Genomic DNA, 13,455 nt, shown 5'->3' on the forward strand with positions numbered 1-13,455 from the left:
TGCTGACATTTTCTGTTTTTCAGTCTTAGGCTTTAACTACTGACTTCAAACTGAAGAAGATGAGGATTTAACTCAACATTTAATACCCCCAGCCCTTCCACAAACAGAAATACTTTTATCCTTAGATCCTCCCAAAAATGGTCATAAGCACAGTACTTGTTCAGGTCAGCATTCAATGTCTCCATATCGAGGACTAGGTAAACTCTGTCCACACATGGATCTCACTGTATACCACGGTTATTTTTTGCTTTCCTGCAAACCCTCCCCCCACTCCACCTTTAGGACACAGGCCAAGATCCACTAATTTTGGGAAAGAGTAGAAGCAAACCCCGCTGCCTCTAGGAAATGTGTAGGATACATTTCCCTGCTCCCACCAGACAAAGAGCCACTGATGCTGAGGAAAGGTCAGAACTCTAAGAACATCTCCTTAAGGTCTAGCAACACAGAAGCCTGCCCTGAGGGCCAGGCATTCCCTCCGCCCCTTTCCACCCGTGCCCCACACCATGAGGAACAGCAGGCGACTCTGAGAGCTAAAGGATGAGAGAGAGCCTTGCTGTGGGCAGGTGTGCAGCAAAGGCAGAGTGGGTTAGCAGAAACAGAGAAAAGCCCCTGCACTCAAACCCTGGCCCCAAGCAGAACATAACATCAGACCGTCTGCCCCAAGGGCGTGTGAAACCTGTGATGCACTGAAGGCAGAGGCCCAAACATTAGACAAAAGCCTAAGGCCTATTTACCTCTTAACCAACTGACTCACAACCCAAAACACTCATGTCAAAAGAAGAGGCATGCCCGTTTTTAGGTGTGTGTGTATTTTAAATCTCAGTCTATTATTCTAAACATGATGGACAACATTCAATCAAAAGTTATGAAGCAAGGAAAAGCAGACCACTGTCAGGAGGCAAGGCCATCAATAAATAGGACCAGCCTGAGATGACTCACGTTGAACAGGTTCCTTAAAATAACCACAATTAAAATGGCAAAGCGCCTAGCAGAAAAAGGGGACAAGCCTTTTCAAAAGATGGGAATTTTCAGCAGAGAAATGGATAGAGTCAAATGGAATGGCTAGAAATAAAACATAATGTCAAAGATGAAGAATTCCTGTGACAGACTCGTCAGAGAATGGACACAGTTGAGGAAAATAAAAACTAGCTAACTTGAAAACAGAACAGGAATTACCTGAAATAAAAAAAACCCAAAGAGGAATAAGAATGAGAAAAACTCAATACAGAATAAAAGAGCTGTGGGATAATATCAAGTAATCTAAAATATGTGTAACCAGAGTCTCAAAAGAAGAGACAGCTAAAGGAACAAAGTATTTGAAGTGATAACAGATAGCAATTTTGCAAAATAATGAAAGACATCAAGCCATACATTCAATAAGCTCAGTGAGTCTCAAATGAGAGTAAATACCAAAAAAGAAACACACATATCCTTAATATACTGTAGTCAAATTGTTTAAAACCAAAGAGAAGGAAAAAACCTTAGAAGAAACCATGAAAAAAAATTACATAGAGTGGACCAAAGATAAGAATTATGAAAGAAACCATGTAAACCAGAGGATAAGGAATTCCAGTGGCCAGTAGACCTACATGCAAGAAATTAAGAGGAAGTTCTTCAGACAGAAGGAGTACACCAAATGAAAACTTGGACCTAAAACTTGGAACTAAACAAATAAATGGAGGGTGCTGAAAATGATAAAAACGAACACGAATATAAAGGTCTTTTTTTCTTAATTTTTATCACTTTAAAGCTGATTTGCAGCTCCTTTTTTAGGTACACAATAAATGTTTATCATCTTTTTTATTATATGGAACATTACTTAGAAATATTTTTTGTAATTACTTTAGTTTCAAAATCATGCATTTTTTCATACTGAACTGAGTGGGACTGAGATATCCTCTAATGGCAGTAAGCATGTTGGGCCTATTATAAAGCTGGAGTGGACTTTGTATCTGATAAATTAATCTGTGATACTGCTGCTAAGCACACATTCTGGGTCAAGGGGAGGTTGATGATCATCAGCAAAACTTAATGAGCTTCTACTGTGTGCCAAAGATAGAGGACACACCAATTCATCATGTTCATTATTATTATTTTTAATATATTTTTGTTGATTTGAGAGAGGAAGGGAGAGACAGAGAGATAGAAACATCAAAGATGAGAGAGAATCATTGACTGGCTGCTTCCTGCACACCCCACATTGGAAATCGAGCCTGCAACCGGGCATGTGCCATGATTGGGAATTGAACCGGCGACATCTGGGTGCATGGGTCGACACTCAACCACTTCAAGTATTTATTATCACTTCAAATGAGCCACACAGGCCAGAGCCACTAGTTCATTCTTAATACTTAAACAGAAAAGTGGTCATTTATCAGCTAGCCATCATCACTGTCAATGAACAAGTTAACCTCTGCTATCACTGAGGTTCCTGTCCAATGGGAAAGGCAGACTTTAGGCAAATGATTATAAACAAGTAAGCAAATGAGAAAATGTTAGGTGGATGTAGTAAATGCTTTAGGTGTGGATCATGGGCTCTACCCAGTTTTTTAAGGTAAAAGAAATTGCTTACAAAAAAATGATAGGAATTCCACGTCAGAGGAAAGTACAAAGAGCTGCCAGATGGAACAGAAATGAGAGCTACTCCAGAATGAAAGGAGGTGACAGCTAGAGAGGAGGTTCTGGAAAAGGTACTGATTTTGAGGACTATATTATCATGAATGTAAGTCAGATTCAAGAAGAATAAATTTGTAAATTTTTCTGGATTGGAACAAGAGTCATCAGAAAAAAAAAAGAAAATATTAATGAAATATATAAACGAGTAATATCAACATGTAGTAATATATACCCCTCTTTAACTTTAATCTTTTATGGCTTGCTATAGATAGAAATTTGTGTCTTGTTAAAATTGAGCTAAATGTAAATGATTCATTAAATTACTAACCTCTACTCAATAATTGGTCTTCAAGTAAATAAATCTAGTACATAAAATTCAAAAGTTAGCCCTAACCGATTTGGCTCAGTGGATAGAGCGTCAGCCTGCGGACTCAAGGGTCCCAGGTTCGATTCCGGTCAAGGGCATGTACCTTGGTTGCGGGCACATCCCCAGTAGGGAGCGTGCAGGAGGCAGCTGATCGATGTTTCTCTCTCATCGATGTTTCTAACTCTCTATCCCTCTCCCTTCTTCTCTGTAAAAAATCAATAAAATACAATTAAAAAAAAATTCAAAAGTTAAACACACAGAGCAGTCATGAGATTCTCTGTAATAGTTTAAAACTATAAAGGGAACCTAAAGGAACAGTGTGTGTGTGTGTGTGTGTGTTGTACAACACACACACACACACACATGCCGGTTTGAAGTGCCACAGCTCAATAGTACTTAGTTTTTTAAGTTTTTTTTTTGTTGTTGTTCTTAATCCTCACCCAATAATATTTTTCCATTGATTTTTAGAGAGAGTATAAGGGAGGGGGACAAACACAGAGGGAAACATCGATGTGAGAGAGACACATGGATTGGTTGTCTCCCGCACATAGGCTGACCAGGGCCAGGGATCGAGCCTGCGACTGAGGTACGTGCCTTTGACTGGAATCGATCCCGGGACCCTTCTGTCTGTGGGCCAAGGCTCTATCCACTGAGCCACACAGGTCAGGGCTGGAGTTCTTTTGAAATGTTTGTTAATTTCTATTGTTGTCTTCATGCTCATTGCCATTAATCTCACCCAGTATACAATTCATCCCAGGTACTATAATAGAGTTCATTTCCTGAAGTTTGAGTTGGATCTTTTAAAATATCTTTTATGTCTCTAAATGTAATTATAATAACTGTTTTAATGCCCTTGTCTGCTAATCCTAAACTTTGGGTCAGTGGTACTGACTGCTAATGTCCTCTCATTCTAGGTTGTATTCCCCGCTTTTTGCATGCCTGGCCATCTTTGATTGAGTAGCAGATACTGGGTTTTACTTGTTGGGTGCTGGCCATTTCTGTAACTGTGCACATGCTCTTGGGCTTCATTTGAGAACGTAGCTATCTGAAAAAGGCCCGATCCTTTGGGGTCTTGTTTCTGAGGTAGGACCAGAGCCATGTTCAGTGTAGGTCTACTTACTCCCCAATACTGAGGCCAGACCCTCTCAGGACTCGAACCAGTGCCTGGGGAATTGTGGGTTTTCAAGCCTCAGAGCTGGTGGGACAGACCCGACTCCCAGCCTTGCATCGTTTCCTCATCCGTACTCGCTGATGAAGACTCGGCTGCATACTTGACAGGAACCTTCTGCGGATCTCCAGCCTCTCTGCAAGGCTCTCCTCTCCAGCTCTGTGCTGTGAGCTCCAAGCTGTGCTACCCACCTCTGCTATCCCTCCATCCAGAATGCAGGGCTGCTAGGGCTTCTCCCGTGTCCTACAGCCAGAGCTCTCATGCCGGACGCCGGGCAACCATCACTCACCTCGCTTGTTCCCTGGTTCTCAGGGACCAAAGTCCTTCACTGCCCAAGGGGCAGCTTAGTGTGAGGGCCTCACTGACCACAGGCCTCCCTGGATGGTCACCTGCCCTGGCCACTTCATGGGACGCTCATGTCAGCATGGCTAGGTTTTCTCCTGGGCTACATGGATTTCCCTGAGAAGAATCTTCCCATCTGTTGTCTTGCGGGAACAAGCCTGGTGATGGGGTTCTGGGAGGGTTGAGGGCCCACTAATCAGCACAAAATGTTCACATGACCTCCGTGTTTTCACTATAATACCTCACCCCCCATAGCAGGGTCCCACAGTTGAGAAGCTTACTTTTGTTCTTTCGGAGAACACACTTCTAGCCTTCTGTTGGGGAAATGGTAGGGGAAGTCACGAGTTATTCAGAACAGGAGCAGGGAGCTCGATGTCTGAGGCCTGTGAAGATCCTCACCCGGGACGCATGCCATGCTGACTTCCCTCCACAGTGCACAGGCCTGGCCCAGGGACCAGCAGGACATGGCAGAAGTGAGGATGGACTTCTGCGTCAAGACCAGCGATTTCCAACCGTTTCCATCTCATGGCGCATAAACTAATTACTAAAATTCTGTGGCACACCAAAAAATGTTACATTTTTTGCTGATATGAAAAAAAAATTTGATAGAAGTTGTAGGGCGTGGCAATAGGGTTAAGCCTTTGACTGACCTGTTGGCAAAGCCACAAACAAGTCCCAGCTAAGTGGGCACAGTCCTCTTAGCATAATTAGGCTTGACCTTATGACGCTCCCTAGATCTTATCTGGGAAGCTAATGGGCTGCCAAAACAGGTGAAACTTACAACAACATTGTAACTATGGTGATCACTACCTTGTTAATCTTTATCTCTGGCTATAAAATAAAGGCTCAGCTTGCCTCTGGATCTCTCTCTGTGGCCTCAGCCAGGCACACGAAGATCCACCTAGACCAGTGATGGCGAACCTTTTGAGCCCGGCGTGTCAGCATTTTGAAAAATCCTAACTTAACTCTGGTGCCGTGTCACATAAAATTTTTTTTATATTTGCAACCATAGTAAAACAAAGACATATTTTTGATATTTATTTTATATATTTAAATGCCATTTAACAAAGAAAAATCAACCAAAAAAATGAGTTCGCGTGTCACCTCTGACACACGTGTCATAGGTTCACCATCACTGACCTAGACCCAGCTTACTCTCTTTGTCATTTCTTCATCCATTTGCCACCCTCACTCAGGCTTTCGAACCCTTGGCTGAGCTGGCTCGGAACAATAAGTCTGATTCATTCACACCAAATGGCTATTGTTGTGTTGGCTGCTGTCAATTTCCAATTTGACAACTTAAGAGAAAAGAGGTCCTTGCCTGACTAAATGGTCAGGTACTGCGTTTTAAACATTCTTGCGGCGCCCCGTGGAAAATCGCTGGTCTGTATCATGAACAGCACTGCCTTCCTCCATGGTCTCAGGTCACTCCCTCTGCAGGGAGGCAGGCCTCTGAGGCAGCTGCGAGTTCTGTGCAGAGGCTCCCAGAGAGGAACAAGGTCGCCCGCCAACTTCTGTGCCTTGAAGGTGAGCTACCTTGGGAGGTGCTCTACCAGCTCCAGCCCAGCCTTCAGGTGGGATCCTGAACCAACCAGATAAGTCACACAATTCCTGACCCACAGAAACAGTGAGGGATAATAACTGCTGTTTTGAGCCAACAAGTTTAGGAGTGATTGCTTTTGTTGTTGATCCTCACGGGAGGATATTTTCCCATTGATTCTTAGAGAGTAGAAGGGAGGGGGGGAGACTGAGAGACAGACAGACAGACAGACAGAAAAACATCGATGTGAGAGACATCCATTGGTTGCCTCCTGCACACACCCCAACCAGGGCCGGGATTGAGTCTGCAACGGAGGTATATGTATACCTTAACCAGAAATGAACCCAGGACTCTTCAGTCCATGGTTTGATGCTCTATCTACTGAGCCAAATCAGCTAGGGCTAGGAGTGATTTCTTCATGCAGTATTAGATAGCCAACACAGCCCCTGACTTTCTAAAATGACTTTTAAGTAATTTTCTTGGTTTTACTGCCACTCTGCTTCACTGCCAGGTAATTGGGACTACCAATTCCTGAGCTTCTTGGGGAATTCTATAGTATAAACTGGCTGCTTCCTGGCTATCAATTTCTAGCCTGGGATTACAATATTTTATGTCTGCAGTCACTATTCATCCACGTTTCATAGGTCCCAAAGATTTTGCTGTTACTTCCCGTGCTCCTTGTACTAGTTGGACAAAGAAGTTAAAAGCTATTGCTGTTGGGTCGGGGGAGCAAAAGTAAGTAAGTAGTAGGCCCAAGCTGCCGCTTATCTCAAAGACCGACTAGCAAACGTTTAAATCCTTGCCAGTATAATAGGTGAAAAACAATCTCAGTATGATTTTAATTTATATTTTTCATATTATGGGCATTCTTCAGTCATCTTTTAATTTTAAGAGCCACATGTATTTCTTTTTGGATAAATCATGTCCATCTTTGTGGCCTATTTTCCCAAGGACTTGCTAGATGTTTTTTCTTTCTGACTTATAGAAGTTCTTTATATCTGAGAAATCCATTCTTTGAAATATGAGCTGCCAATGTTTTTCACTGATAGTCGTCTTCTGATCGTTTATGGTGATTTCTGCCACATAATAAAGTTTTATTTTTGGGTAGTTGACACCATCAATATTTTCTTTTTTAATTTTAAGGTCTTAAATTTTTTTTAAATTTACTGATATTACAGAGAGTGGAAGGGGAAGGAAGGGGGAGAGAGGGAGGGAGAGAGAGAGACATCGATTTGTTGTTCCACTTATTTATGCATTCATTGGTTGATTTTTGTATGTGCCCCCAACCTTGGTGTATTGAGACTGGACGATGCTCTAACCAACTGAGCTCCCCTGCCATGGCCTAAGGATTTTATTGTTTGTTTCTTCATTTTGTGTCAGACTCACAAAGGTCTTCAACCTCTGAGATTATTTTTTAAAATTCCTCCATGGTTTGTCCTCTTACTTTAATCATTTCATTTGTATATATCTAGCTCCAATCTAATTAAAATTTATTTCCATGTAGGGAAATGATTCAACTTCACTTTCCCCCCAACATAGCTACCTACTCCCAAGTCTACTTATTAATCCATCTTTTCCTTAACGATCCGAAATGTTGCCTTTATACTAAATTTCCTTATATACTTGTATCTATTTATGGGTTTAATAACCTGTTCCACTAATCCCTCTGAATTTATATGTCAGTAAGATAATGTTTCATTTTTGAAGTTCATGCCTTCCTGTTATTACTCTTCTCTTTTAGCAACTTCTTTTGAAATCATGACTGAGTAAAACAATTCTTAAGCACCAAATAACTAAAGAATAATAATATCACTGGTTTCGTGGAACTGGGTTTAAACATTCAGATATAAGAAAGTTGAATATTCCATAAATAAGAAAATCATAACTACTCATGAACATAACAAGTATAAAGTTATGTCTAATTAAATGATTGGTAGTGAGATCCTCGTTTGCCTTAAAAAAAGTGCTCTGGCTCAGTGGATACAGCACTGGCCCGTGGACTGGGGGTCTCGGGTTCAATTCAGGTCAAGGGCACCTACCTTGGTTGTGGGCTCGATCCCTGGCCTCATTCGGAGTGTGTGCTGGAGGCAACCAATCGATGAGATTCTCTCACATTGATGTTTCTCTCTCTTTGTCTCTCCTCTCTCGCTTTCACTCTCTCTGGAAAGCCCTCTGGTAAGGATTAACAACGACAAAAAAGAAATGTATTATACAGTTAATTTAAGGAGACAAACAGAGAAGACAAGGAATGGCTTCTAAATTACAGTTAGCAATTGAAGATTTCTGCCCACTGGCTTTAAGAACAACTATTTATACCTACTATTCAACAAAATATTTTGCATCAAAATAATTATCATCTTACTTGTAACAAAAGCAGCTGGAGAAGATGATCATAGCAATTATGCAGATAGCCATAGAAATGAGCACCACCAGCCATCGAATGCTGCCATCCAGAAACGGACCTGCCAGTGAAAGCAAACAATGAATAAACACATTGTCTTTTTCTCACATCTTATTAAAAGAAAAAAATCACTTGTAGTGTTAAATTCTAGAAAATTTGCATATTGTTAAAAGCAGAGAAAATATTTTACTGAAAATTGTAATCCTGCTTTTCTTTACCAACTTACCTATAACAACAGGGGGCAGTGTAGGTTGTAAATACTGGTTACATAAATTGGTCCGACAACATTCTATTGTCCGGCGAAGCTGGGCTTTTGGTGAATCCTAGAGGAAGAATAATGATAAATTAGAAATAATTTGATATACTAAGTTGAGAACGAAAAATATTAAATATTTATTAAAATATAACTTCTAATTCAGTGAGTGAAAAGCACCTGAACATTTTATGTACCAAAAAAAAAAAAATCGTTAAAAATTAGAATTTGTGCTAAAATAGTTTATAGTAGTGAAGACTGTAAATGGTTTTTATTTTTATTTTTAAAATATATTTTTATTGATTTTGGAGAGGAAGGAAGAGGGAGAAAGAGATAGAAACATCAACGATGAGAGAGAATCATTAATTGGCCCCCTCGCTGCTGCTGTTAAAATACTCCAGTGAGATCTCCTCACTAGGACTTACCGTTTCTAAGTTGTCTCAGAGTGATACAAAGGTTAGTGCCCATCACCTTACAGTCTTTTCAATTTTTCAATCCACAAATAAGTGTGACAGTGTCATTTTTTTACAGCCTCATTTAAAAAGAGGATGATTTAAAACTTTTTAAAAGTTTTTTAACCTCAATTACCACAATCATGTCACTTGCAGCAAGAGCTAAGCTTCCCAAATATATCTGCTAAAAGAACATAAAGCACTGTGCAGACGGCACCTCTCTGAGGGAGTTGGTACTTTCTATGGGCCCCTCCCTTCTTTATTTCACGGGCCCCAAATGAGATCTTACCTTGCACTGAAAATCAGATCCTTCATATTTCATACATCCTGAAGCTAATGTGGTTTCTCCCTGGTCATCTTCTTCTATGATGGCAAAGCAATGCCCATTAGTTCTAAAAGAAAAAAAAAAAACCTCTAAGAAACGGAAAACCCCCCCAAAACATAACTTAGTATCAGCAAGTACTAATGAATATGTGCTTGAATGTGACCAGCTACTGACAGCCTTGAGTACCTTGTTGGGATTTATTGGCAAACAAGAAGGGCTTTAAGGCAAATGAAAGTTACCGCATTTGAACTAAAACCTAAAGGTCCAATAAGAGCCTATGTCAAGTAGAAAAGGTGCACTTTTTAAACAAGTGCTCCACATAGGCATCATTATGGAACTTCTCTTTGCTAATAGAGTGATGTGAGTACAGAGAGCTGATCTGTAAAATTTGATAAAGTAAACCATCATAATTTTTAAAAATATACTTAAAAACAACTTTTTTTAACCCATAAAATTTTCCAACGTTCACATACTGTACACAACAATAAGTAAAAACAAACTTTCCTATGACATGAAAACAGACTCAATAACCAAGTGTATTTGAGAATAGACTATGATCCTGAGAGGCACGTTATACTGAACATAAAAAGGGAGAACTTTTGCCCTGACTGGTATGGCTCGGGGTTGCGGGTTCAATTCCCGGTCAAGGGCATATACCCGGGTTTCAGGTTCACTTCCTGCCCCAATGGGGCGCATGCAGGAGGCAACCAGTTGATGTGTCTCTCTCACATCGATGTCTCTATCGCTGTCTCTCTCTCTTTCCCTTCCTTACTCTCCCCCTTCCACTCTCTGAAAAGCAATGGAAAAATATCTTCTAGTGAGGATTTAAAAAAAAATGGGGAGAACTTTTGAATAGCTGAGTTTTCAAGAAATTTACATAAATGTATTTGTCTTTAATAAAATTTATCATTTTAATAATATATGCTGGAGCCCTAATATGTTCATTTACACTTTAATTGATAGAAGAAAAACTAAAAGCTTTTTGTGTGCTCCTATACTTATTGTCCCTATCAGGAAGTGTATTGCTTCTACTTAAAAGAATCTTGCAGATGCCCGGCTGGCGTGGCTCAGTGGTTGAGCGTCGACCTATGAACCAGGAGGTTATGGTTCAATTTCCGGTGAGGGCATATGTCCAGATTGCAGGCTCGATCCCCACTGGGGGGAAGGGTGTGCAGAATGCAGCCAATCAATTATTCTCTCTCATCATTGATGCTTCTATCTCTCTCCCTCTCCTTTCCTCTCTGAAATCAGTAAAATATATTTAAAAAAATAAATAAAATAATCTTGCAGAGTCCTAGCTGGTTTGGCTCACTGGTTAGAGCGTTGGACTTCAGACTAAAGGGTCACGGGATTCATTCTCATAACTCGGTTGCAGGCTCAATCCCCAGCCCGTTGGGGCGTGTGCGGGAAGCAACCAACCTATGTGTCTCTCACATTGATGTTTCTCTCACTCTGTCTCTCCTCTTCCGTTCCACTCTCTCTACAAATCAATGGAAAAAATATCTCTGGGTGAGAATTAACAATAACATAAAAAAGAATCTTGCAGAATTTTCATTTTCTGTAAGGAGAAAATGTGAAGTGAGGGATGAAATTCTGATAAAATCGATGACTTGGTTTCACTCTGGGTTACTCAGCCACTAACAAATACCCTCACACATTAGGCAGGCACTACGGACAAGAAGTCTGGCAAGAAGCCATGTGGTGACATAGTGGAGAGCAATCCCCTATGACACAGATCACCCAGCCTGTCACAATACAGTCAACCACCACCAGAGGACAAACAACGAATTTATGATGTGAAGAACCATCATATAATTTCAAGATTTTACTGTAAACATTTATGCTTTATATCTGGTCACATTCAAAGAGCAGCCAATTATCAGAAAAGTACAAAATAAGACATAAAAAGGAGACAATTAATTGACTAGATTGAGTTGTTAAGGGAATTCTTTTTAGGCTAGTGAAACAATTCTTCGAATGTAGGAAGAGAATTACATGGTCATGTATAGTGTGCTGAATAGCTAACATAAAACTAAGCAGGAAAACGAAAATGCCTACATAAATCAGATTGGTTTGGGGAGTTGGCTTAACACCCACAATATCATTCTTACATATCTGTAAAATATTTCAGCCAATTTAGAATACAAGGTTTTGGTGGAATTTTCATGTGTTTTGTTTTCTGTTTGTTATTGTTTTTTTATAATCTCAATGTTTTCTATGAGAATCAATTTTATGATAAAAAGATCACTAAATAAACTCAAAAGGTTAAATAAAAATCACATTCTTCTTATCTCGTTTAAAAAGCTATATTACAATGTTACTCTAAGGAAGTAACCATCACGGAGCATTTGAGATCTTGTTTCCCAACATGTCATTTGTTGGGCTCAAATACACTCTTATAAAAATTCTCTGTAGGTTCATTCTTACTCAACAAATTCATCAATATAGCAGCCCTGAGGCGGCAACAGGAAAGAGACTTGCAAAAGGAGGACACATTATCTGGAACCTGAAAATCAATTAAAAAAACAACAACAGATAGAAACACAATTTTGAAAAATGGCGGCAGAGTAAGTAGATGCCGCAAGGACACGCTCCCAGGACCAAACTGGAATTATAACTATAATACAGAAAAACTTCCTGAATAATCTGAAGACCTGCTGGAGAGAACCCTGATAACCAAGGACAGAAAGTGGAGACTGCATAGAGACTGGCACCCAAAATGAGGAGACAAAGAAACAAACCCCAAATGAAAGAATAAGAGAATTCTACAGAAGAAAAGATAAATCAAATGGAGGTAAGAAATTTATCTGATACACAGTTCAGAATAATGATAGTAAAGATGCTCAACAGCATGAGAAAAGATAAAACTATGAAAACAGAAATAAAGAATGACATAGTACAAAATAAAGAACACATCGGAAGGAATACACAGCAGATCAGGGGAAGCTGCAGATTGGATCAGTGAATTAGAAGACAGGGTTGAAAAAAATCACTCAATCAGAGAACCAAAAAGAAAAAAACAACTTAAAAAACAGGACGACAGCTTAAGGGAGCTATGGTACAACAGGAAACGTTAACAATATTCGCATAGCAGGCATGCCAGAAGAGGCAGAAAAGGAGAAAGGTATAGAAAATGTGTTTGAAGAAATAATAGCAAAAAACTTCCCTAACCTGGTGAAAGAAAAAGACACACAAATTCAGGAGGCATACTGAGTCCACAAGCAAGAAGAACCCAAACAGGCCCATGCACAAACATGTCATAATTACATTGCGAAAAATTAAAGACAGAGACTCTTAAAGGCAGCAAGAGAAAAGCAACCTGTTGCCTACAAAGGAGCTCCCATAAGGCTGACACATGGTTTCTCATCAGAAACTTTACAGGCCAGAAGGGAATGGGATTAAGTACTCAAGGTAATGGAAACCAAGAATCTGAAACCAAGATTACTATAACCAGCAAGGCTATCATTCAAAATAGATGGTGAAATAATGAGGTTCCCAGACAACAAAAGGCTAAAGGAGTTCATAACCACCAAGCCAACATTATAAGAAATGCTAAAGGGACTACTGTAATGAGGAGAAAGAGAAAGAGAGAAAGCTAGGCATACAGAATTAAAATGGCAATAAAGAAGTACCTATTAATAATAACCTTAAATGTAAATGGATTAAATGCTCCAATCAAAAGGCATAGAATAGCTACATGTATATGAAAACATGACCCAACTATATGCTATCTACAAGAGACCCACCTCAGAACAAAAGACTCACACAGGATGAGAGTGAAGGCATGGAAAAAAATGTTCCATGCAAATGGAAAAGAAAAAAAAAGCTGGGGTTGTTGCCAGGAGCCGGTCCATCCTTGCTGCTTGACACAGTCGCTGCAGAGAAGAAACATCTGCACAGCATATGTTTCAAGGGACCTGGCGTATATGGCATACTGTTCTTAATATGTTTGCTCCCCTTCTTGGCGCTATGTGTTTTAACCAAGGTCACC

At 40.0% G+C, this 13,455-nt stretch overlaps 1 protein-coding gene across 6 annotated transcripts in view; it reads right to left on the bottom strand.

Annotated features, from left to right (window-relative positions):
• Window positions 1–13,455, bottom strand: part of BMPR1A (bone morphogenetic protein receptor type 1A) — a 188,147-nt gene that overhangs the window by 20,777 nt on the left and 153,915 nt on the right. For all 6 annotated transcript variants that reach the window (XM_070433202.1, XM_070433207.1, XM_070433206.1 and 3 more), the window contains 3 exons: window positions 9,429–9,531; window positions 8,661–8,757; window positions 8,396–8,495 (listed from right to left, as the gene is read on the bottom strand). In XM_070433202.1, coding sequence (XP_070289303.1) covers window positions 8,396–8,495; window positions 8,661–8,757; window positions 9,429–9,531 — 300 coding nt within the window. The remainder of the gene's footprint in view (window positions 1–8,395; window positions 8,496–8,660; window positions 8,758–9,428; window positions 9,532–13,455) is intronic.

Source organism: Myotis yumanensis, unplaced genomic scaffold (assembly GCF_028538775.1).
Source record: "Myotis yumanensis isolate MYYU_CA2020_CCGP unplaced genomic scaffold, mMyoYum1.0.hap1 SCAF_13, whole genome shotgun sequence".
Classification (NCBI taxonomy): Eukaryota; Metazoa; Chordata; class Mammalia; order Chiroptera; family Vespertilionidae; genus Myotis; species Myotis yumanensis.